General features: G+C 42.4%; 1 protein-coding gene across 11 annotated transcripts in view; it reads left to right on the top strand.

Moving 5' to 3' along the window:
- LOC128620257 (rab GTPase-activating protein 1) overlaps positions 1-26470 on the top strand; it is a 77554-nt gene that overhangs the window by 12493 nt on the left and 38591 nt on the right. For all 11 annotated transcript variants that reach the window (XR_008388105.1, XR_008388106.1, XM_053645076.1 and 8 more), the window contains 11 exons: positions 1105-1306; positions 1846-2053; positions 3916-4090; positions 5426-5583; positions 9142-9252; positions 10396-10462; positions 11286-11388; positions 11732-11901; positions 12014-12173; positions 13325-13418; positions 15799-15949. Coding sequence is in view for 9 of the 11 variants with exons in the window: in XM_053645076.1 (XP_053501051.1) it covers positions 1105-1306; positions 1846-2053; positions 3916-4090; positions 5426-5583; positions 9142-9252; positions 10396-10462; positions 11286-11388; positions 11732-11901; positions 12014-12173; positions 13325-13418; positions 15799-15949 (1599 nt within the window). In the remaining 2 variants the exon portion in view is untranslated. The remainder of the gene's footprint in view (positions 1-1104; positions 1307-1845; positions 2054-3915; positions 4091-5425; positions 5584-9141; positions 9253-10395; positions 10463-11285; positions 11389-11731; positions 11902-12013; positions 12174-13324; positions 13419-15798; positions 15950-26470) is intronic.

The following is a 26470-nucleotide window of genomic DNA, read 5'->3' on the forward strand; positions in this document are numbered from 1 at the left end:
TTCCTTCTCATGCTCTTGCTCCTCCTGTGATATTGTTGACTATCTGTGATTCTGATTGGCTGTTGGCTGTCTTCATGGGTTTGTTTGGCAGCTCCTCTGATGTGTGCAGTCTGTGTGTACACACAGTCCCCTGTGTGTGTGTGTGTGTGTGTGTGCGTGCGCGTGCGTGTGTGTATCTATCTGCAGAAAACCTCATGGTGGCTCTGGTTTCATGTAGTCTACATGTAGTGATGCGGTACCTTTCCGTGTGCAGTGTAGAAACCACATGTATATAAGCTCATGCGAGCGGTGAGAACTTAGAGAAGAGTTAAACTGATTAGGAAAACACCCCCACATCCTCCTGCTGCCATCCCTAATAGCTTAATATCATGCTATTAGCTACTCTAGCTAGCCTGCTATTTAACTGTTAGTAAACAAGCTGAAAGATTTGTCGGGATGTAATGCTAACATGATAACTCCAGTTTTGTTTATTGCTTACCGTAGGTACTAGCTAGTGTAGCATAAAGGTAATGTGGCTACATGTTTCAAGGTACCACGTTTAAAATAATTTGCATATCAGCCATGATCGGTCCAAGCTTAATTAGTGACATCACAAACTGAGCTCAGGTATAGCCCCCCCCCCCCCCCCCCCCCAAATCAGTTTCATACAGAATTGCAGAGAAGTCTCTCTTTATTTTTTAAAGGAGTCTATAGGTGTGAGTTTGTGCTGTTAATATATTTTACCCAAACACCCGAATCTATAGAATCATAATTATCCATGGAAGTGGTGTTAAACATCAAATGTTTGTAATCAAAGACAGGATAAAAGACTCGACTTTTGATCTTTCGTCTCTTACGTGCCTCACCTTTGGCAAATCACATAAGGGGTTTATCAAGCACAAATTACAGGATAAAAACTAATCATCAGGGGATACACGGATTAGAAAAGAATCCTAAGATTTGGGTTTGATTGCATTTGTCATATATACGGTGAGAATTTGGGTGGAGTCTGTGTGTATGTGTTTGTGTGACAACTTTGGAAGCTGTTGATTTTTTTTATATATATATATATATATATATATATAATATAGTATAAATTAAATGATACATTGTGTGTGTGTGTAGATTGTGGGGAACGGCAGTGAGCAGCAGTTGCAGAGGGAGCTCGAGGATGTGCTGATGGACCCATCGGTGGCAGACGTGACTCCCGGATCGGACCACGTGGGCGGGGGGGATCTGAGCTACCCCACCACTGCGGCCCCACGTCATCCCTGTCCCGCACCCCCAAAACTGGAGATAGTCCTGCCCGTTCATGGAGCTCAACAGGGTGCGAGGAGCCTTTACGTTTGTTTGTTAAACAGAGAACCTTTCTGCGTCGTGGTTCCTACGTACAAACGATTTTATGCAAATTAGGCACGACGCTGTAAAACGACAAATCCGAACGATTGTCCCGACGATTTCTCGCATTTGCTAGTCTAATCTGAGAAGGAAGCTAGCACCGAAGCGTAAAACCGATTCGATTTCTGAGTAGTGTTTAGTTGTTCGTCTTAGAACGCATGTGTGTTTACTGCCGCTCATCGGAATAAAAAAATGCTGGACAAGACACGCCCACGTACAACCGTCGCTACACGTCCACAAGAAACAAACTAGTGAGGAGGAACAAAAAAAGATGTTCACAAAGAAGTCGTCAAGATTCTAGAAATGTGCTAATTGTGAAATAACATGCACCACACCTCCTTCATCTTGTGAACTGCTGTTGCGTGACTTGTATTTGCATACCGGATCCTGATTGGCTCTTATATTTTATGATGTAGTAACTTCAGCAAAGTTTCCTGAAGTGCTGCTACTGATTGTTTTTTCCACTAGATGACGGCTCGGTGATGAGTCCGGGGACGCCGCTGCTGGACGAGGACAGCGTGGTGTTCAGTAAGCTGACGTACCTGGGCTGTGCGTCGGTTAACGCCCCCCGCAGTGAGGTGGAGGCACTGCGTATGATGAGCATTCTCCGCAGCCAGTGCCAGGTGCCGCTTGACATCACCCTCTCCGTACCTGGAGTATCCGAGGGAACCGTCAGGTAAAGGACAGAGGGGGCGGGACTTGCACGTTACACCTGTGTGACGTGTAGGCGTGACGTGTTTGGAGTCAGGGAGGAGGAAAGAGCGGAGATTAAATGCTTATGGATTTGATCTCAGTGTTCGATTAATAGTTCCTGATCAATAAAACATCATTTAATAATAATAAATATCTTTATTTAAATAGCAAAGGTTACAAAGTGCTGTACACACAGAGAAAAATAAAATCTATATTTTTTTTCAATATAACCAATAATCATTGATTATATTAATACAGTCTTTTATCTCTTTCGCAATGTAGGTGTTTTTGTTCTTAGCGTAAGTGGTGACCCTGTCCTTTTCGGATTCCGGTGCAATATTTAATGTAGTCCGTCGTTACCACGGTTACAACCAGTGCAGAGGAAACAACCTTTCAGAGATTCGACCACACATTTACGCTTTTGATCACAGGGTTGTGTCTCTTCAGCGGAGACTTGTGATCGGAGTTCGATAAGGGAGGCCTTGATCTGCACGTGCGTGCCTCTTTCATGTTCCCGTAGCGCTCGTCTGAAACCTTCTTATCTCCCGTGTAGCCTTTAACACACTGTCCGTAACCAGAGAGAGCAGTGTCTAATTTACAGTGATTAAAATCTCCGGGAATAAAAACCGGCGCTCCTGGCGTGCGTTGGACTTGGACTCGAACGCAGTCTCAACAATACAATTGAGAGCCCTGTGAGTGTCGCCGTTACGGCGTCTTTGCTTTATCAGACGTATCCGAACTCATCCGCAGAGCGAGCCTTGGCCAAACCGAAGTAAGAATCTCTGCCAGATCTATAAAAGTTTTGCTGATTGTTATTTATTCACGTGTTGAATATCAATCAGCTGTAAATGACCAGGCGCAGCTGGTTTCCATTTAGCCAGGCCCACAAAACCATTAAACAGAACTCTGAAAACAACGAAATGGCGACTAGACAGTGACGGAGCGCTCCCTAAGCGCAGCGCGTGTTAAATCTTCTAGTAACGCAGCTCGGCCACCGCAGCGTGCCGGCTACCATGGACACGCGCTAACTCCTCCACCTTTTATAAGCGTGCCATTACTTTTGTCTTAATGGAACGGCTAGTCTTATTTGTCTTTATTGATGGATTTGTTTAACAGGGGACTGAGTTTCATGAAATGTTCATTAAATGGGTGTGTAATTGAAATAAATAAGTGATTTAAACTTGATGATCACTTAAACTGAGATTCTCTCTGTGTCTCTATTTTTGTCTTTTGTGGGTTCTGTTTCTTTCTGTCTGTCGCTTTCATTCTCTCTCTCTCTCTCGTTTTATTTTTCTCTGTTTTCTCTTTTTCTGTCTCCCCCCTGCCCTGTCTCTCTTTCTCAGTCTCTTTTTCTCTGTCTGTCTTTCTCTGTCCTTCTGTCTTTCTCGCAATCTGTCTCTGTTTCTTCTTTGGCTCTCTCTCTCCCCATTTTTGTCCTTTTTGGGGTGCTCTCTCTCTCTCTCTCTCTCTCTCTCTCTCTCTCTCTCTCTCTCTCTCTGTTTCTTTTTTCTTTGTGTCTGTCGTTTTTCTTTTTCTGTCTCCCCCTGCCTTTCTGTCTCTTTTTCTCCATCTCTATCTCTCTCTCTTTCCCCCTTTCATCTGTCTCAATCTGTCTCTCTCTGCCTCTTTTTCTTTGTCTCTCTTTCTTTGTTGTCTTTTTCTCTCTCCTTCTCTCTCTCTCTCTTTCTTTCTTTCTTTCTTTCTTTCTTTCTTTCTCTCTCTCTCTTACCCTCTCCCCCTTCAGTTCAATTGAATTCATTAAGCCTTATTAGCATGACGGTATGTGTTTACAGTCTCTCTCTCTCTCTCTCTCTCTCTCTCTCTCTCTCTCTCTCTCTCTCTCAGGTTGTTGGACCCTCAGAGCGGGACCGAGATCTCTAACTACCCCATCTATAAGATCCTGTTCTGTGTTCGGGGTCATGACGGGACACCAGAGAGCGACTGTTTCGCCTTCACAGAGAGCCACTACAACGCCGAGATCTTCCGTATCCACGTCTTCCGCTGCGAGATCCAAGAAGCGGTGAGACACACACACACACACACACACACACACACACACACAAATAACTGTAAGGGCAGGATTAAAAACGTTAACATCAAATCAGCTGCTTCCAAGTTCCTTTGTTTGTAACAATAAAATAAAAATATTTTAAAAAAACCTTGATACCTGCAGCATCCCACAGAAGAGTATTGTGACACAATTGATCAGGATATTGATATTTTATGGTCATTTTGCACTGTCACAGCTCAGGGAGCTTTCTGCAGTTTTATTGTGTGTCCACTAGGAGGCGCTCAAGATATTTCTCCTTCACTCTTACAGTGCAGGCCAACAAGTGCACATCTGTCTTAAAAATTAGTCCTGAACTCTGAGTGTAGATTCAGAATGATGGTACAGTTAGCATTCTCACACACACACACACACACACACACACACACACACACACACAGAAAGTAAGGTGAGTAACAGCAGTGTGTGCCGTTTAAAATGGGAACCCACTGGAAGGGAATGAATGAATGAAAAGTAAATAATTAAATGCAGCTTACTTAAAGTTAAAAAACAAACAGAAATGAATAAATTACAAAAAATAAAATACTTGATAGGCAAATAATAAAAATGTGTTTAATATAATAAGTGTCACAAAGAATATAATAATAATAAAATAAAATATTCACTAAAATAGTGTATAAAAACAGTATTAAAATAATAGTCCAGTTAAACACTTGTGAAAAATTTCTGCTCCTTGAATTAATAGCAGTAGAATATAAATAATTCACATAAAAATACCCTGAAAAATAAAACACATACAAATATGGTCAATACAAATGAAGCCTATGTTTTTTCCATAAGCAGTATGATGATCATTATTTACTTATCTATCTATCTATTTATTTATTTATTTATTATGGTCGTGTGATTTTATATTTAGCCTTGGTATTGTTTTGGTGAGGAAGTAAAGGAAAGAGTTAAATAAATGTTATTTACAAAGCACATTCAAAGCAACAAAAATGGACCAAAGTGCCGTACATGGTTAAGAGAATGTATGTGTAAAGAACAGTATAAAGAAAATCACATAAACAAAATATAGAAATGATAAAATATAGAATTAGTTAATATAGAGTTACAAACGTGAGTGAGAGAGAGAGAGAGAGAGGTAACAGCTCAGTCATGTAGACAACTCCAGGGCCATTAGACTCATCTCACTACACCGACATCATCGCTAACGAGCCTGTTAATGACTGAAAATGAGACGAACGGCCTGCGGTACAGCACGTCATGCTTTAAAGCTATGAATCATCACGTGTGTGTGTGTGTGTGTGTGTGTGTGTGTGTGTGTGTGTGTTCGCGCCAATACAGGTCAGCAGAATACTCTACAGCTTCGCCACAGCCTTTCGGCGGTCGGCCAATAAGGCGTCGCTCTCGGCTCAGGCTCCGCCCCTCACGCCGGACAGCGACGTTTTCACCTTCACAGTCAGTCTGGAGATCAAAGAGGATGATGGGAAGGGCACCTTCAGGTGAACAACGTCAATTCAAGTGTAAAAAAAAAGCTCACCAAAACGAACTAAGTGTATGTAAATTTATATTTATAATTATAAAATTAAATTTCTGCCAAAACCAAATGATTAATAATTGACGATGTTTCATAATCAGGTAGAAAGAAGGATAATCTGAGACTTCTGTACTCACTTTTTTTTTGGACAGTCATCCTCAGGAAAGACGTTTTCGTGATGTACAATATATAAGTAAGGAATAAAACACGTTAGGGTGTGCTGTTAATACGGGAAAAGATATCGAGTCAATATCTCATACCCCAATTCACTGGCACTGTATACTGATTAAATATTCAAATTAAAGCACACACAATGACTTCTAAAGGTTCTAAACGCTTACAGATATCTTTATAAATGAACGAGAGCACCTACCGCACTTATATTTTATAACGAATGGGTCTTTCACCTACAGAATGTAAATAACAGTGCTCTCTTCTAGTCCTATGGCTTCATCCCTGAACTTTCCCTTCACTGCTTTAACTGAGTTCGCCCTCTCTCTTTTTTTTTTTTTTTTTTTTTTTAAGTATATATTTATAACTTCATGCGCTCTCGGAAGTCATGCGTCTTGTTCTGATGGAACGATAAAAATAGAAGAGAAGAGCCGTTCTCTTTCTTTCAGTTTTCCTTCTTTTGGCCTCGTACTCTCATAAAAGTACAGACAAGTGCTTCCTCTAATTTATCTCCCTCATATCCTGCGCTGACTTTTCCCCATTAAGAGCTTCTTTACACTCGCAGGACAGAAATCCCCTGTGTGTGTGTGTGTGTGTGTGTGTGTGTGTGTGTGTGTGTGTGTGTGTGTGTGTGTGTGTGTGTGATTGTTTGAGAGATCTTTGTCATTAGCGCCTTGTAAGTTGGCGACGTTAAGATGGTGAAGTTTTGAGTAAGGAGATGTTTATTTAACATGTATGGAAGGAGTCTCCAGTGTCGGTGCTCTGTAACAGTCAGAGGTAAAGCTGCAACTCAGTTAATTAATACATTTTTCGAGCATCTTCGGGACAGAGGCGTTTACGCTTTAGGATTTGTCGGTAACGTTTTGATTTATTTAATTAACGATGGTAGCAGTGACTCTGCTTCATCTCACTACCTGTCACTCGTGGCGTTTTAGAACGGCAAAAAACAAAAGCTGATAAAAAGAAGAAGAAGAAGGAAAAAAAAAAAAAAACCTTTCAAATTGTTACGCTTCTTAAATAAGACCCTCTGATTGGCTGTAGTGTGAACCGTAACAAAAAGCCTCAGAAACGTTTTTAAATCATCACTGACTACGTTTACACGCACAGCAGTAATCTAATCATGGACCTTATTCTGAATAAGACAATATTCTGATTAAGGTGTTCACATGAGTCGCTTTAGAATACTCCTGTCATGTTCAGGTGTTACGTGTTATAGAACGTAGAGCGATTAACACCACAGGTCATTACGTCACCGCGCCACGCTGTCCATCGTTCCCTCCAGAATTTCACGTATCGACGTACAGTTGGTCTTCGTTATGGGACCGTATACAGTTTTGGGTGATTTTCTTTTTAATTTTATGAAAGCTTCAAGAGCGGTTAATTATTTCTCATGCTGTACGTGCTAATAGACGACTGCTTGAAGCCGTGGGCTGCGTCCCAAATACATGTATTTCTCCTACTATATAGCAGGTGAGTACGCGGTTTGGGACGCAGCCGTGCTCTCTTGTTTGCCGTAAAACGGTCGAGCGCTGCCGCGTGTGTACGTGTCCTGTCGCACAATGCGGTGAAAACCCCCACACGACGTTAACAGTGTGATTAAGGCGTGTACATGTCTGTAACGCACATCCATAATGCGACTAATACAGGAGTACTCCACATGCCTTAGTTCCATTTGTGTTTATTAAGGTCATCGATAATCGCTGTTTACATGCTAGTTTCTTAATCAGAGTATCGTCTTAATCGGGTTCATACCGGATTATCGTTGTCCATGTCAACGCACTGATTGTTTGCATCACTACTAAAAACAAAATGGCTGACAAAAACCCGACGTATTTAGAGCTCGACATGGACGTCTACTAAAACAGAGGCGTTGGTTAAAGAAGTAAATTCCCTGTCCGTTTTTTTTTCCGTAGACTTTTCAGAATGTTCTTCAATGAAGAGTTTACCGTGTCCAGACGAACCAAAGAGCCAGGAGACGAATTCAGATCTTATTGATATTAATTCAAAGAAAAGTATTGATGGAGATATGATGGAGAGTCTAAAGGAAGATGCTGCATTGTAAATTCTAATAGAAAGATCTTCTTCGTGATCATACTTAAACTATAGAGTTTTTTCTGTGTGTGTGTGTGTGTGTGTGTGTGTGTGTGGGGGGGGGGGGTTCATCAGCAGTAAAGCACCAGCTCAGCTTTTGACTGAAAGATGGAGACAGACTTTCCTACCGAAACAGCAACATCATCACTGAGCTGGGAAAAGAAGCTTATTTTTAGGCTGTACCTCAGCACCATGCTGTGCTGCTTACACCGTGTGGCAACACAGATGTGTGTGTGTGTGTGTGTGTGTGTGAGTGTGTGTGAGTGTGAGTTTGACAGACTCTGAGTGAGTCCATGTGGACTTCCAGTAAAGTGAAATAAAGAATCTCAAACCTTTCAAACCGTCACTGCAGTGCAACTGAGTCAGCAGTCCCGAAATCGCTCGAAAGTTTGCGTCCCCGTTGATATGCTCTAGTTGATTTATTTCAACTGGAGTCTCGTTAAGGTGCCTGACGACTTTATTTTACTTTATTTTATCTCTTTATTTAAGCCATGAAACGTTCAAACAAATTCTCAAGCAGCCGATTTAAGGCTCAGTGGGAATTCGGGAGAAGATCTTTCACACGCTTTAAACCAGAAAATAGTGACCTTTCGCAGAGCCGGAGAAAGAGATGAAAAGATATCGGAGTGTTTAGGGAGAGTGTTTACTTACGGTTAAGTACAAAAAACATAATTGAGTGAAAAATGCGAGGGGGGGTTGGTGAACAAAAACAAAACAAATAGTATCAGAAGTAAAGGAAAACAAATAGTCCGTAGAGATAATCAGAAATGTAACTTTTTCATTATTAATATCTTATCTTACACCACGACACTGTAGCGTTCTGGATTCTGATTCGTCAGAAGGCGGCGATTAATTTTCTATAATAGCAGCTCTGGCGTCTTAATACGTTATGGTTTCTATAGTAACAGCTCATTTACAGGGACTTGTACTCTGTGTACGAGTCCCTGTAAATGAGCTGTTACTATAGAAACCATAACGTATTAAGACGTTCCTTTCTCTGTAAGGAGAAGTGTATTTAACCTTTACGGAAAGGAGTCTCCAGTGTTAGCGCTTTGTCCCGGATGTACTCGAACCCCTCAACGACCACCCGATCTCGACCGAAATTTACATGAAAAAGCACATTAATGATATAATTCATTAATTATATCATGATTTGGTCCCATCTATGAAGCGTACACCAAATGTTTCGGTTGCGTGTACGTATATATTTCATTAAAACAAATCTCAAACTTATTTATTTATTTATTTGTTTTTTAAACAGTGCCGTGTCGAAGGACAAGGACCGACAGAGCTTCAAGCTTCGTCCTGGGATGGACAAGAAGATCGTCATCTACGTCCAACAGACGTCTAACAAAGAGCTGGCCATCGAGAGGTTGGTCTCGTGCGAATGTTCTCCTGTCGATCAGCTCCGTTTCCTTCAGTCATGATAATCACACAGTGTTTAATGTGTTCCTGTTTTCACAATCCTCCCTGAAGAAGCGAACGCGTGACGGAGGGATTTTTTCCTCCATCTTAGTTCTGTTAGATTAAAGACAGCTGTGTGTCGTTCATATGTATTAACAGTAAAGCAGAATGTTCTCTGATAAAGTAAGGGGATGGAAAGTGTGTGTGTGTGTGTGTGTGTGTGAGTGTGAGAACCAGGGCTTTCAAAATCCATTAATATTTGAATGCAGTTGAATATTTGAGTGTGTAATGTTTTACTAACATGGGGGCTGATTTGCTTCCCATCACTGAGGGGGAAATATTTTATATCAAGATATCTTCTAGATATTTTTCAGGGATTGCGGACTGTCACGTGACGTTTAATAAATCTTGGCAAGACAAGACCTTCGGCGATTTTTAGATGTTGTGGCTTGATCGGAAGATGCTGTCCAGGCAAGAAACTTCCAGAACTATTGAGGAACCGAGACAGTTTTTAGACACGAACGATCACCTTACGGTTAGCAAGTCTGATTAGCAGCTAGTGAAAATGACAGATTTGGTTGGGCCGGGTATTATACGTGGGGTGCACATACTTTTTCCAGCCCGGACTGTAAAAACATGAGGGCTGGAATAGTGAGGGAGTTACGGGAATGTGTATGTTGAAAATGTAATAGAATTTATAAATTGTGAAAAATACTGTTTAGTTTGTAATTATGGTGTGTGTGTGTGTGTGTGTGTGTGTGTGTGTGTGTGTGTTCTACTTCTCATTCTCATTCTTCATTCTCCTCCTTATCCTCCTCCTCATTCTCATTCTTCTCATTCTCCTCCTCCTCTCATTCTCCTCCTCCTTCTCATTCTCCTCCTCCTTCACCTTCTAATCCTCATTCTCCTCCTCCTCCTACTTCTCCTTCTTCTCCCCCTCATTCGTCTTATTCTCATTCTCCTCCTTCTCTTCCTCCTCTCATTCTCCTCCTTCTTCTTACACTTCTACTTGTTCTTCTCTTCATTCTGCTCCTCCTTCGCATTCTTCTCCTCATTCTTTTATTCCTGCTTCTCTGTGTGTGTGTGTGTGTGTGTGTGTGTGTGTACGCAGGTGTTTTGGTCTTCTCTTAAGTCCAGGGAAGAATGTGAGGAACAGTGACATGCACTTGCTAGACCTGGTAGGTTATTATAGGCACGCTATTATATTCAGTCCTCTCTCTCTCTCACACTCTCGCTCTCTCACTCACTCACTCACTCACATTCTCTCTCTCTCACACTCTCGCTCTCTCACTCACTCACTCACACTCTCGCTCTCTCTCACTCACTCACTCACACACACCCACTCTCTCTCTCACTCACTCACTCACACACACCCACTCTCTCTCTCACTCTCTCTCTCACTCACTCACATTCTTCCTCTCTCTCTCACTCACTCACATTCTCTCACTCTCTCTCTCTCACTCACTCACTCACTCACTCACACTCTCTCTCTCACTCACACACACCCACTCTCTCTCTCACTCTCTCTCTCACTCACTCACATTCTTCCTCTCTCTCTCACTCACTCACATTCTCTCACTCTCTCTCTCTCACTCACTCACTCACACTCTCTTTCTCTCTCACTCACACACACCCACTCTCTCTCTCTCACTCTCTCACTCTCTCACATTCTTCCTCTCTCTCACTCACTCACATTCTTCCTCGCTCTCTCTCTCTCTCTCACTCACTCACTCACACTCTCTCTCTCTCTCTTACTCACACACACCCACTCTCTCTCTCTCACTCACTCACTCACTCACTCACATTCTCTCTTTCTCACACACTTTTCTCTCTATTTTACCTTTTCCTGCCCATGCGTGCTCTCTCTCTCTCTATCTTTTCTTTCCCCTGTACATTAACTCTTTCCCCTCTCCCTCCTTGTCCTTATCTGTATTCTCATCATTGTCTTCATGTCTTCCTCCCTCCATTTCTTCTTTTTATTAAATCTCCTTTTCTCTGTAGGAGTCGATGGGGAAGAGTTCAGATGGTAAATCTTACATCATTACAGGGAGCTGGAATCCCAACACTCCTCAATTTCAGGCTGTCAATGAGGAGACGCCTAAAGGTGTCTCTCTCTCACACACACACACACACACACACACACACACACACACACACACACACACACTTACTTATAATGATGAAATGAACAGATTCATGTTAAACCTGTGGTTTTTCCAAACTCATAGAAATAATTGTGTTAGAAAATCAGATTCTATTAATATGCAGATTAGAATAATGTTCCATGGCCTGTATTTGCATAAAGGAATATGATTGGCTCTTAGATTTTATGACTCCATAACACTCACCGGTCACATGTTCAGAGCTAACTGCTTCAGATAAATGCATCTTAAAGAAGTTAATAATGTCGTGTGTGTGTGTGTGTGTGTGTGTGTGTGTGAGAGTAGATAAGTTCATGTACATGACGACAGCGGTGGATCTAGTGATCACGGAGGTGGAGGAGCCGGTGCGCTTCCTGTTGGAGACGCGTGTGAGGGTGTGTCCTCCCACTGACCGGCTCTTCTGGCCTTTTAGCAAGCGCAGCTACACTGAGACCTTCTACTTAAAACTGCGACAGGTGAATAAACGTAAACATAAACGTCAAACAGCACTAAATATCAGTATTTTCGTTTTTGTAAATAAGTGTGTTTGAGGGTTCGTGTGTGTGTGTGTGTGTGTGTGTGTTGTAGCTGGAGAGGAAGAGTAACACGGACACGCTGTACGAGGTCATGAGTTTGGAGAGCGAGACCGAGAGAGAGAAGAAGAAAACGACGGCGAGTCCCGGCATCCTGCCCTCCGCTTCACACGGTTCCATGGCGCCCTCGCCTCCTGAGGATGACGAGGAGGAAGGTGAGTTTAAATATGGGATCAAGTCGTCTTTCCTGGTCACATGATCATGACATCACATCATTGCCATCATTGACCAGCCTCCCCACTAAACCCAGCACCCCCCCCCAACCCCCCCCCCCAGTATATTAACAAAACATGACTGAAGCCCGGCTTATGGACTGATCCGAGACGTAATTATTCGGTTCCTTTGTGTACACGAGTACGTCTTACTGTAATAATAAATTATTCTCCATCTCCAAACACACACACACGCAGACGTTTCCCTCTTTACACACACCGGATAAATCATCAGGGACTGAAAAAACCAACCAGACACAAATTACAAACTCTGTCTGCTTTAATTACTCTGCACTGTGTTCTGTTATTCCTCACTTTACTTCTTCTTCTCGTTCTTCTCCTCATTCTCCTCCTCCTCGTTCTTCTTCTCCTTGTTCTTCTCATTCTCCTCCTCCTCGTTCTTCTCCTCATTCTCCTCCTCGTTCTTCTACTCATTCTCCTCCTCGTTCTTCTTCTCCTTGTTCTGCTCATTCTCCTCCTCCTTCTTGTTCTTCTCATTCTCCTCCTCCTTCTTGTTCTGCTCATTCTCCTCCTCCTTCTTGTTCTGCTCATTCTCCTCCTCCTTCTCATTTTTCCCTCATTTTTATTCTTTTCCTCATTCTTATTTTTCTCCTCCTGCTGATCATTCTCCTCCTTCTCGTTCTTCCCCCTTCCTCCTTCTTTTTGTCCTTCTCGTTCTTCTCCACAAGAGTAAAAAACACAAAAACGATCACTTTGTAAATGAAACATTATTGTTATTATTATTATTATTATTACTTTATTCTGTCTCCTTATTTCCACCGTCGTGCTACTTTTTCTGAAATTTCCTCTCATTCTTTTCATTTGTCTGTTTTTCCCTCTCTTTCTCTCACACTGTTTCTTGTTTCTGTTGCTTTTCTCTCAGTTTTAGCTGTAGAGCGTTTTTCAGTCTAGCTGATGAACGTTGGTTAAACGTCTCTGTTATAAACAGCTTGATTTGAGACGGAATTTGTTCAGTCCTTATGTTTTTTGTTATTGTATATTGACTGGGAGGATTTTGTTGTTTTGTTGTGTGAAATTGCTCGGCTGGAGACGGGTCTAGAACACTGGTCAGTTTTCCTCTTTCCCTCTCTCAGATAACGACGAGCCACTGCTGAGCGGTTCTGGAGATGTGTCTAAAGAGTGCGCTGAGAAGATTCTGGAGACGTGGGGAGACCTGCTGTCCAAATGGTGAGTCCTTAAGTGACTCCTTTCTTCTTCTTCTTCTTCTTCCTCGACTTCCTATTTCTCATTCCGTCTTCCTCCTTTCTCCTTACTCCTTCTTATTCATCATCATCTCCTCCTCCTGTTCCTCTTCCTTCTTCATATACTCTTCCTACTTTTTCTTCTTCTCCTCCTTCTTTCTTCTTTTCCCTCTACTCCTCATATCTTCTTCTTCTCTTCCTCAGTTCTTCTTCTTCTCATCCTTTTCCTCTTTCTTTCTTTCTTCTTCTCTTCCTGTCCCTCCTTATTTCCTCTTCCTTCTTTCTTCCTCTGTTCTTCTTCTTCTCTTCCTGTTCCTGCTTCTTTCTTCTCCTCTTTCTTCTTTCTTCTACTCCTCCTCCACCTTATATCCTTCTCCTCCTCCTCCGTGGTTTTTGATGGAGTGTATAGTAGTAGTGGATGACAGAGCTGCAGCTATCCATTACTTTATTAAAGGAGCGTTGTACCGGTGTACCTGATGGATTAAGGTATGATCTTAGGGACGCAGTTTATCGTGATGTCGATATTATATCGTCATATTGTCCAGCCCTAGCGTGTTGTTTACGTTCTGCACGTGCGCATGTGCGTTGTTTTATTTATTATTTCCCATTTCTACACTCCAAATCGAACTCCGGTAGAAGTCGGGGCAGGGCGCACAAACTTTTGCACTCGGCTTTATACGAATAGTGCTGAATTTGGGTTAGAAAATGAGAGCTTCACAAAAATAAAAATAAGGTTTGCTGAGTTGATTTGGTCGCTGTGTGTGTGTGTGTGTGTGTGTGTGTGTAGACCACTGCTGCATTGTCCTTGAGCAGCTTGACCTGGCAACACACACACACACACACACACACACACACACACACACACACACACACACACACAGAGTTGTAAAGCCATGGTTTAACCCCTGTACTTTATGAATTTCAAACATTTACACACTCTGAGAACCACGGGACTTCAACCATCTTCTTATGTCATTCTTCTTTTAACACTGACATCACACACACACACACACACACTCCTCTCTCTCTCTCTCTCTCAAACTATTCTAATTTGAGAACTCGTTCACAGAGGGAAATGAGGAAGGAGAGAGAGAGAGAATGAAAGGAGGGATGGTCAGAGCCAGATAGGGGTTTTATTATTAAGATTATTTCCCTCCATCATTACTTTCTCATTGTTCTTAATCAAAACCTGGAGATTAATTCAATTAAAAAAAGCCCTGGAATTTAATTACAGTCTGCGGCTGCCTCAGTGCCACATGGAGGGTGTGTGTGTGTGTGTGTGTGTGTGTGTGTGTGTGTGTGTGTGTGTCACACTCCTGTAGCTCCAAACACAGACCTGAACTTCTTATCTAATAAAAACTATCATAAAAATTATATACGTCACACATTTTGTACATACAAAGTGGAGCTCAAAGTGCTTCACAATTTAATTATAATATTTGACCCTTAAAAACGATGCCTCTTTTTATGTGTGTGTGTGTATATATACATATATAATATATAAAATGTGTGTGTGTATAATATATTTCCCCTACAACAACTACACCAACAAGAAATAATTTTTTTTTTAAACAGTGTTAACCAAAAGTAATTTTTTTTAAATGTAGATACGAGTATATTTATTCGTAAATCGTTCCTAAGCGCATCTACACAAGAAATTAGGTGTTTATGAAAACCGTGTCATTTCACAGAAAGCCTTCGTATCGTATAAATCAGAATCCGGTGCCAGGCTTTGAAGCACGTAGTTCATGTGAATAAGACGTCGCGGGAAGGAAGCACCATGACCTCCCCGATAAACCCTTGAGTTCATAAACGATATGCTCCTGAAAACGGAGGTGGAAGTGTGTGTGAGGCTGCAGGGTCACATGGGTGGAATGTGTGTGACTATTACTTCCTTTCTGAAAGCAGATTTGATCTGGTTTGTAATGCCGTTGTCAAACGAGGAATAAAACACTGCGTGTGTCGTGCGGTTGTAGTGAAATAATCGAGGTGGCGTGATGAAGCTGCTTGAGTTTGAGTTACTACCCCATATGTTTTATTTCATTACACCACAGCAATCACAGTCGCCGTGCGAGTCCCTGTGAATGAGCCGTTACTATAGAAACGCTACCGTATTAAACCGAGCGCATTATTATAGACCTGTGATTTACAGCTGGACTTAATCCAAGACTTCTGACCAATCAGATTTGAGAATTGTACAGATGTAGTGTAGAAACTGTTGACTTTTTTTTTTTTTTTTTTTTTTTTTTTTTAAGAATTAGTTTGATAGGTCGGTTGAGGGTCCGGTCACCTGACAGGAAGTTGGCCATTTATAGAAGTTTGATAAATTAACTTGTTCTACAGCTACGTTCTCCCGCCCCTCTCAGGCACATGAACCTGGCTGTACGGCCCAAACCGCTCCCCGCGCTCGTCCGCAGCGGCGTCCCCGAAGCCCTCAGAGGGGAGGTATGGCAACTCCTGGCTGGTTGCCATAACAACGACCATCAGGTGGAGGAGTACCGCACGCTCATTACAAAGGTAAGCCTGTGAGTTTGAACTCTTTGGACTTGGACCCTGAGTTAACGTGTGTCCGCGTCAGCTGATGTAGATGAAGTCTAATCTAAGCCGTGTATAGTGGTACAGTGGACAGGTCTGATCTGTCTGGGGAACCGTAACGCTGTTGATTCACATGTTTACGTTTTTTTTTTTTTTTTTTACCTGGATGGGTGTCATACCTGTTTAGTTGTTTTCTTTGTTTTGTCATAATGCTTGACAACAGGTAGGTCATCTGATCATCAGATTGGAATCATAACAAGTCATCAGTTGTATTTTTTTTTTGCTTGTTTTCCATCATTTAAATTTTTTTTAGTGGTAAAATTATTAAACGATCTTGAATGATCCAGATGTGTACCAGTGATTACTGGCTAGATTACAGATCAGACATAGTACCTACATTAGATGTACTGCAGATGTGGATCACTACTTTTTTTTTAAACATCAGGAACGTGACGGTAAAGAAGGACGACAATTTAACAATATTTCAATCACCAATATATATATATATATTTGCAGTTTTCTAAGTAAATTCATTGTGAAATTCATGTAGCTATTACTTGTTCAGTAATATTTTCCAACCCCCCCCACTGTATTATTTTAAATCTTAAAATTCTTGTTTATTATTATTTTTTGATAAAATGATTATTATTTACTCATTATTTATACTTCACATTAAGCGTATTATTTAGTAACTACGCTGAGACGTAACGTTAAAGATGCGTACCTACTAGTGTGAGACGTCAAAGTCTGCATCTACCGGGAGGTTAATGGTGGTCGTGTAAATCATTTAAGATGTTGCCATGGCGATTTCATATATAACCCCGCCCACGAGCAGCGGACATCGCGCCGTTCCTGGTTTCAGTCCGAGAAGGATTTCGGGATTAGATTTTTTTCGACTCGTGGTTCTAGATCCGGAACCAGCATTTTCTCGATCCTACCATTTAACTGGAGTTCCTGGAGTTTTCTTCTTCAGTAACACATCTGTGTGTGTGTGTGTGTGTGTGTGTGTGTGTGTGTGTGTGTGTTTCTCGACTGTTTCTAATTCTGAATCATTTAAGTCCATTTACCCCACTTGTTGTTTTTTTTTTCTTCAGATCTTTAGTGCCAACACACAGTACACAGATTCTCGATAGCATTTCCATCACTTTTCCCGTCTCGGTTCCAGACATGCCACGTCCGCTGTTAGGAAGTGACTGGGCTGCTATTGGAAGGCTTAGTCATGTCACTAATGGAGGCGTACAAAAGGTGTCTTAAAAAACTGGATAATAAGAGTGTGTGTGAGTGTGTGTGTGTGTGTGTGTGTGTGTGTGTGTGTGTGTGTGTGTGTGTGTGAGTGTGTGTGTGTGTAGCTTTGTACACTTGCTAGTGCAGGTGTTGATTTTGTTTTCCCCTCGACTGGTAATTCTTTGCAGAAATGTTTCCCACGGTCCGGTTTGGAGCGTCTCCGACTGATTTCCGGGAATGGTTTCCATCTGGCGCTATCATGTAACCCTCGGGTTGTGTATTCTCCCAACCTGGAGCCGCCGAAGCTCCGTTCATGTTTTCCCTCAGAACGGATGACGTATTTCCTGATGCAGAGCGATCTGATTTGAGAAAAACGATCGGACCTTCAGCGATCGCTGTGGCACGTAATACGAAGGCTAATGTGTATCCAAGGCCCTGTTCAGACCCGGTATTAATATCATTATCCGATCCCAGTGATCCGATCACAAGTGGGCAGCCGATACGTATAGCCCTTTAACACCTGCCTCTCGTGACCGCTTGTGAGGAAGGGCGTCTGAAACGTTAAATCCATCCGTTTAACCGTTAACAAACGTCGTACCCGTACGGGCTTTTTGTTTTTCCATACCTTTTGATCCGTTTAAACAAACGTAGGTTTTCGACCGTCTGACGAAATAAATGAATATATTTACTAGTTGTGTCTGGAAATCTGCGGGCGTCTGATTGGTCAGAAATGTTCCGTATTGTGAGTATCGCCGACGCATCATGCAGCCCAGGCTGTAACTCTACAGCGCCGTCGACACACGAGCCGGTATTTATTTATTTATTTCCTCCGCGTCAGCGCTAACGTCTCTCCAGACGGCGGTGTCTCCGGCGGTCCCGTACATTTCCGCGGTAAACGGAGCCAGTTTCGGTTTCTTTATAAGCAGCACCAGGACAGACCTGGGTTTCTTGAACTGAACCCCTGTACGTATGTAAGGTCGATCGTAAGAGCTGATTGGTTGTACGTTGTGTAGTTGTGTAGACGGAGTCGAGGGAAGAGTGTTTTGTTTGCTCGGTTACGGGAATGCGGTGTTTTTACTCGACTCAGCCGTGTCACTCTCAATTATGTAAAATCAACATCCTGCGGTAACACGGCTGCCAGGTGGCTACAAGATGTTCTCCTCCTCTCCTCCTCCTCCTCCTCCTCCATGCCAGAGACCAAATAAACTCAACCTCTGTGTGTGTGTGTGTGTGTGTGTGTGTGTGTGTGTGTGTGTGTGTGTGTGTGTGTGTGTGTGTGTGTGTGTGTGTGAGAGAGAGAGAAATAGATGTCCATGTGTCTGTAGCTGATGTCATGCAACAGATTGAAACAGACCGTGGTGTTTGTGGTCCACCCTGTGTGTGTGTGTGTGTGTGTGTGTGACCTCCCATCACTCTGCTGTATAACACTGGCGTATTTAACGAATCACGTTGAACTATTCTGCTCTTTTACAGGAATAAAAATAATCAGATGTGTTCCCTCTACTCTTCTTCATTCTGTTGTGCTCTGTTTGTGTTCTACTGCGTTCCCTTATGTATTTTTCTGTCTTATTCTATTTCACTTGATTCTTAATAATGCCATTTGATTCCATTTCTATTCTATTATTGTCTGTTTTTCTCCATTCTATTTTATTGTTATTGTCTGTTTTTCTGCTCTGCTGTCTCCTGCTCTGCTCGGCTGTATTCTGTACTCTTGTTCTTCTCCCTCGTTCCATGGTAAATGATGCTGTTCTATTCAATTTCTACTCTATTCTTTTCCACTGTTCTTTTCCATTTTGTTACGTTCCACGTTGTTTTGCTTCATTCGATTCTATACCACTTGATTCGTCCATTCTGTTCTACTTTTAATCTGTTTGTCTTTATTCTACTCCAGTTTTTTTATTTTAATTTTGTTCTGTTCTGTTTAGTTCTATCCTGTTAAGCTTGATCTGTCCTGTCAGTTCCGTTTACTCCGGTCATTTCAATTCTATCCTGCTTTCTTTTCCTCTGCTGTTTTGTTATTTTTATTCTATCCGGCTCTACTTTATTCTGTTCTGCTGTGTTCTGCACTACTTCCGTTCTATTCCACATCGTCGTGCTCTGTTCAGTTTGATGCGAATCTGTTCTGCCGTTCTACTCGATTTTATTTCGTTTTACGTTTCGTTTTATTTCCTGTTCAGATTCATTGTATTCTGTTCTCTGCCTTTCTGCTCTAATGAATCTATTCCATTCCACATTTTCTGCTCTGTTTTACTTGTTGATTCTGTTGTACTTAGTCACTTGGTTATATTCAATTCTGTGCAATTTTATTGTCTTTGTACTCTGTTTTTTTTTTTTTGTATTTAGGGGCCAAGCACCAAAGATGCACTGGTACCTATTGTATCCCTTCGTCGTCGTCGTTGTCTTCTTTGTCTGATCTGTTACTACAGCAAATTTGGAGTCTATAACTGAAAGCCTCTAGCGCCACCAACTGTCCAAAGTTGCACTCATGTTCATGCTAATAACCTTTGAACTGTACTCCTTTTCCTCTGATTCGTTGGCTCAAGACGATCCGATTGCACCCTTTTCCATTTGGAATTTTTTTTTTTTGAAACGCCTACTCTTTCGAGTACTCCTCCTTGGCGGTTTGTCCGATTTTCACCAAAATCGAATCGGTTCATCTTCAGGCAGCGGTGGCAGGAAGTTATCAAAAGCTTTTTGATAGCCGAAACTGCTCTCGTATAGTGCGTCGATGAGTTCGATAAAGAGCAAGTCAAAATGGACGTGAGGCTGTATCTCAACATCAGTTGAGGTAGCGTTCATCACAAGCATGACCGGAGGGTACCTGCACAGTTTCGGCGTTCCTCGTGGTCACGAGATATGAAAAATGCATCGTTTGTGGATTTCCGAACAGGTTGACCAAGAACCACCAGTCGGTACGGCGTACCGTGTCGATCACATTTAAACACGCGTTAATATTCATCCATTCATCTTCATTAACGGATCAGTAACCACTGTCGCTTTTGATTAGCCGTGCCGTGTAGACGTAATTATTCTTTTTTTTTTTTTTTTTTCTAATCCGCTTTTTTTTTTTTTGCTCCTACATTTTTTGTCTCGCTTGAGAAATAAACACTGTACGAGCTGTGGAAGACGGACATGATTAGCGTTCGCGTTAGCATCAGTGAGAGTGAGGGTATTGATCATAGAGAGAGGAGAGACCTGACTGAGGAACTTTATACCACACGCTAACAGCTCCTTCATTTACTCCTGCGCTAAAGAAATCACAGCAGCCGAATCTCGGCCACGGAGCAGACGCCGCGGGTTCACTCTCATCACAACGCTGCAGTTACCGTCTCCGCCTCCGTCTGTACGTTACTTCCTCTGTGGTTTCCTTCAATTCCTTAACTCCGGTTGAGTTTGTACTAAGCGAATACCTTTTTTAAATTCCTTACACTTCTGTTGGTTTTGATTGCTGATGAATCCCAAGTGCAAAAATATCGTACTGCAGTTCAAATGAAAAACTTTTTCTTGGTCATTTGATGGCAAAACCTGCACAAAATTACCCATCAAGATCCAGTTTTTCTTCTTTTCTTCATCCAGATACTTTTTCTTTTTTGTTCTTTCTTGTTAAATCTGGATTTTTTAAAAAAAACATGACCTTATTGTTGGCGCTTTGTTAGCCAAACTTGTGCAAAAAAAAAAAAAAATGTATATATAATATATATATATATATATATATATATATATTATGCAAACACAACACAGGTTTATCAAAAACAATCTTTGTTAAATATAGGTGTGCAACAATTATTGGCACCCTTTTTAGTCAATACTTTGTGCTAGCGCCCTCTACCAAGATAACAGCTCTGAGTCTTCTCCTATAACGCCTGATGAGGTTGGAGAATACATGGCGAGGGATACAAATTATTATTTTTTAAAAATTTTTGTTGCACACCTACATTTAACAAATGTGTATATATATATATATTTGATAAACCTGTTTTGCTTCTATGAGAGCAGAGTATTTTGTGAAAGAAAAAAAAAAATGTAAACAAAAGGTCAAACAATAAAGAAAATTTTTCACAGCCTTCTTTGCTCACATTTACCAAGGGTGCCAATATTAGTGGAGGGCAGTGTGTGTATATATATTACCCTGAGTAAATACAGACTGGGGCTGTGGAAGGAAACGGTCAGTCTCGGCATGTTGCCAGCTGTTAGTCTGCCGGTTTCACCTGAGACAGTTCTCGCGTGGCTCTTCAGTAACTCGATCCGCTTCTGTTCCGTGATCTCCGTAGTGTAACTTCTGGCCTCAGTTTCCATGCGATATCGTCTGATGCTGTACTCTCTGTACGAGCACACACTCTGTACCGAAACCAGGCCTCACAGAGGATTGCGACATTCAGTTCAATTTAATTATAAAAAGAAAAAAAACATCACAAAGCGACTTTACAGAAATTCCAGATGAAGATTTAGATCTCTGATGAACACGCCAGAGGCGACAAAGCCAGAAATTGGCTCCAGAAAGAGTTGTATGCCTTAATGAATAAGTGCTTTGTGTCGTTTCTGCCTCTAGCTAGTGGGCGGAGTCGATGCGAATAGATTATTTCCTGCGGTGTGATTTTAGCGCAGCTGTGAAAGTGACTTCGGGAACCTAATGTGTGAACTAATACGACTGAAGGGCAAGTATTAAACTTGTGGAAGAGGCGTCTGTGCTGTTTGACCTTAAAATTAAAACGTTTGTTCAGTCTTAATAATGTTTATTGAAATGATTTGACTTATCTGAGCAGTAATTTATTTATATGAAATAGTTAGTGTATTTACGGATCATGGGGGGGGGGAACTTCATTCATTCACCATCGTATAAACAGACACACTCTCACGTCAACACTTTTTTTATTTTGAAACCTTTTCTTGAAATACACGCGGGACTATGAAATAGCATATTAAATATATAAAAGCAACTTTAGCGAAGCAAAGAATCATTATTGTGAGTTGCTAAATGATCATTTTAAGAAAACATCTTTGACAATTTTTTTTTTCTAAAGCACTTTTTTTTTAAAACTCGTATACTGTTGCATTCATTGTCATTTTTTTTTTTTTTAATTCATTGCTAATTTCAGCAAAATTAGTTCGTTCCTTCTTCTTACGTGACGTTGATGAAGCTGTGGATCTCGGCGTTCTTTCCTCGACTCTGAGCAGCTCCGGGAAGTTGCGGACGTCCTCTGTACCGACCTCTTTATGACCTTTAACTCCGTCACCTCAGTGCAGTATTTCTCTGCCATTTCTTCCACCGTCTCTCGTTACAGTTCAGAGCTATCATAGTCTACTCCCTGGTTGTGATGTTTAACTCTGGGTCTGAAAGCTGCTGCTGGAGGCTGACGGTGTAATGAAGACGTGACCGGTCGGGCTGTAAACCGGATCACAGATTGAGCGTCTCGTGATCCGTTGAGTGCCCTCGTTACCCACTGATCTCAAAATGCACCGCGCACTGAAGACGCCGCGATACCAGTACCAGTAGAATTACACAGTCCTCCATACCTGATCTGTTTTCACAAGAATAACAAAATATTCACATAAATATAACACACACAAATCATTGACACCATCAAATGCGAAGACCAAGATAATGTAAGCGTATAGTACCTAATAATAAAAGTAACATTGATGTTTTTTATTTTTGAAAAAATTGTTGTCAGGTGCTCAGGGATCCGCAAAAAAACATCCTCCGAATGCTATTTAATATTCACTCTATATGCTGACTGCGTCATCATGTATACATGTTGCTTGTTGGAAACTACTTACATGTGCGTTATGTTGTTTACTTCAGTCCAGCCTGGGGCTTCTTCTGGGGCTTCTTCTGGGGCGTCTTCTGGGGCTTTGGTCCTCTTTGGTCCTGCTGGGGCTTCTTCCGTCCAACCTGAGCCTTCTTTTGTCCATCATGGGGCTTTTTCTGTCCAGCTCAGAGCTGTTAACCTTCAGCCAGGGGCTTCTTCCATCCAGACTTGGGCTTCTTTATTCAGCTCCAGGCTTCTTCCACCTTGACTGGTACTACTTCTGCCCAGACTGGGGCTTTTTTCCATCCAGACTGTAGCTTGTGTGCAATCTGGGGCTTCTTTTGGCCAGCCTGAGGCTTCTTCCATCCAGTGTTGGGCTGCTTCTGTTCACCATGTGGCCTCTTCCACCCAGTCTGGGGTTTCTTCTGTCCCTTCTCTGGCTTTTTCCTTCCATCCTTGGGCTTCTTTTGTTCATCACAGGGCTTCTTCCACCCAGACTGGGGCTTTCTCCATCCAGCCTGGTTTTTTTTGTTTTTTTTTTTTGGTCCTGGGGCTTCTTTTGTGCATCCTACGACTACTTCCGAGCAGTCTGGAGCTTCTTCCGTCCAGCCTGGGGCTTTGCGTTGTGAAATGAGCCAAAAGTAAAAGCAGTTAATCTAAAAGTCATGTGGAAAATGTGTATTGAGTGTGTGATGGATTGCGTTCTTTGAAGGTGCTATAATGTCATATTGATGTTATGTATGTTTAGACAGTACACGCATGAATAATACAGGTCGCATGTAACGTATAACACCGGAGTGTGGTGTGAATTATTATCCATCATCAGTACGTGTGTGTGTGTGTGTGTGTGTGTGTGTGTGTGTGTGTGTGTGTGTACGGCTGGAGCCTCGTAGGAGCAGTGATTTATTTCCCGACTCGACACAAACAATGCCCGCGCTCTTGTAACTCGCCATTGTGTTTAATTCAATAGAACCATTGAATTAGCCACATTTCTATTTTGAGTTGATTTTATGCCCGGCACGTTGAGCTTCTCAGACTGACCGATGAAACCGTAGTCACGTTTATTTCTACAGTAAACGTTTTACTCGGACGTATAGAATTTCCACCGTTTCTGGCGACGGCTTTCTCCTCGGCCTCGCGCCCTAATGGCGGCCTTAATACCCAGTGTTGATTTTAATCAGAGCTCCGGGCATAAATACAGGAAGTGTCCTGACACAGAGGGCTTTAGGTGACGATAGCTTTGATTTATATCGTCAGAGCAGCTTCACCTTTTCCACACTTTATCCCCCTCGGTTTATTTGCACCTGTCGCCATAGAAACTACACGGAAATAGGGTTTTACTCCTAAAACATCGAGTCAGTTATCCCAGTATCAATTCAGAACTTACTAAACCGCTCTTCTGTCCTGAAGACGTCGAGAAACGTAAAGTTTTTTTTTTCTTCTCCCTTTTTTCCATCCGTTTATGTGGAGACACACACGGACGCACACTGCCGTCTGTCTCTCCGGGCCCATGCCATGTCCAGATGTAGGAGATGGACTCCTCACACATTACCCCATGCAGTGAAGAACAACAAACATCTCGCACAAAGCCTGTCCTGTTAGTCTCCTGCTCCTAAACTGTGACTTCACACTTGCACTCCAGCAGGATCCAGTATCCAGAGCCGTCCGTGCCAACCACAACACGGAGTCTCATCTTTCACCTGTCGAGAGAAATAAACCTGCCACTCGGTTACCGGGCAATACATTTCACCTAAGCGGTCCCTCTTAGTCGAAGAGCTGGGAATGTTGCTTGATCCGTTACAGTTCTCCGACAGAGCTAAAAAGCAGCGTATGAGGATCCATTCCAAGCGCCTTAAAAACTTTTCACAAAAAAAAAAAACCTCCACTCTGAAGGACTTCATCGGTGTCCGAGAATTGTTTTGTAATGAAATTCGTTGCTTTTCTAGTTTAAACCTCCTTCACTGACATGTGGGTCTATTTTTGCTTTGGTTAACACTTTCATACATTACCCACAATGCCGTTAGAATACCTGGTGATAGTGGTGCAGTTTGATTTAGTCTTCCCTTCATCTCTACCTAAAGGGAGCGATGCAGCGGCGCTTTAGTCCTGTAGCCTGGCAACTCTCACCTCCTCATCTGTACACTCTGCTGTTAGTGCCATCACGCGAGTCATCTCGTAGCTCACTCACTAGCCAAACAGAGTCTCTGCTGTCACTGTGTTGTATAGCTGCATTGCATTCTGGGACTTGGAGTCCAACGTTTGCATCAAAGTCTCCACTTGGTCTATGCTGGAGCAATTATTGTTATGACGTTGGGTGCAAATAGGAAACGGGCCATGAGGCTTCTTCCTTGGATCCTGGGGTGTCATCTGTTCACCCAGGGGCTTCTTCCAGCCAGTCTAGGGCTTCGTCTGTCCAACCTCGGGCTTCTGGTCAGCCTGAGGTTTCTACAGGTCAGCCAGTGTACCTGATCCAGGGGCTTCTTTTGGTCATCCTTGTGGTTCTGTCCAGCCTTGGGGCGGCTTCTGTCCAGCCTGGGGCATCTTTTGTCCTGCCCTGGGGTTTCTTTTCTCCAGCATAGAGCTTCTTTTGCCCATTTCTGTGGTTCTGGTTAGCCTGGGGGCCTCGTATGTCCAGCCTGGGGTTTATTTTCTCCACCCTATGGCTTTTTTTTTTCTCCAGCCAGTGGCTTTTTGGCCAGGATAGAGCTTTATTTTGGCCATTTCTGTGGTTCTGTCCAGCCCCGGGCTTGTAGTGTCCAGCCCGGGGCTTGTAGTGTCCAGCCTGGGGCTTTTTTGCCCATTTCTGTGCTTATGTCCGGCCCGGGGCCTCTTGTGTCCGGCCCGGGGCCTCTTATGTCCGGCCCGGGGCTTCTCTTGTGTCCGGCCCGGGGCTTCTCTTGTCTAGCCTGGAATCAGAATAGTGTTTTTAATTAGTGCAGTGTGGGTGTAATCAGTTCATTAAGCCCTGCCTACCAAAGGTTGTAGGTGAAATTGTGTCGAAAGCCAGAATTTATAGATAAATTTGTACATTTAGACTAGCACTGCTTTTTTTTATTTATTTTTTTTTAAAATAACAAACAACATTTCTTTAAAAATCAGATTACGATATCATACAAGTGTAGAATTTGAGGATTATTTGAAAATAATTTTTTCATTGTGTGTTAGCTACAACACGCCACACCTAACAGTATTTCTAGCTGGAACGCGTGTTGAAAAACCTCCTTTCTGTTCAGCTTCAGGACGGTGAATCTGCAGCTGTGTTCCTGTGTTGACGGGGCAGTAATTAGGGCCGAGCCGGAGGGTGAACCTGAGCTCAGGAGGACGTGATCTCAAATCTGCCAGCACACCTTTTGCCTTATTTCCGTCTTTCTCACATTCTTTTCACCGTATTTTGGTTTTGCCTCCTCTCTCTTTGGCTCTTTTGCTTTCTTTCAGCTCTCTCACTCGGTCTCTCTTTGTCCTCTTTGTCATGGATGAACTGTATCTGCTCGGCTCTCCACCTTTCTCTCAGCTCTATTTTTAGCCCCTC

Source organism: Ictalurus furcatus, chromosome 16 (genome assembly GCF_023375685.1).
Source record: "Ictalurus furcatus strain D&B chromosome 16, Billie_1.0, whole genome shotgun sequence".
Taxonomy (NCBI): domain Eukaryota; kingdom Metazoa; phylum Chordata; class Actinopteri; order Siluriformes; family Ictaluridae; genus Ictalurus; species Ictalurus furcatus.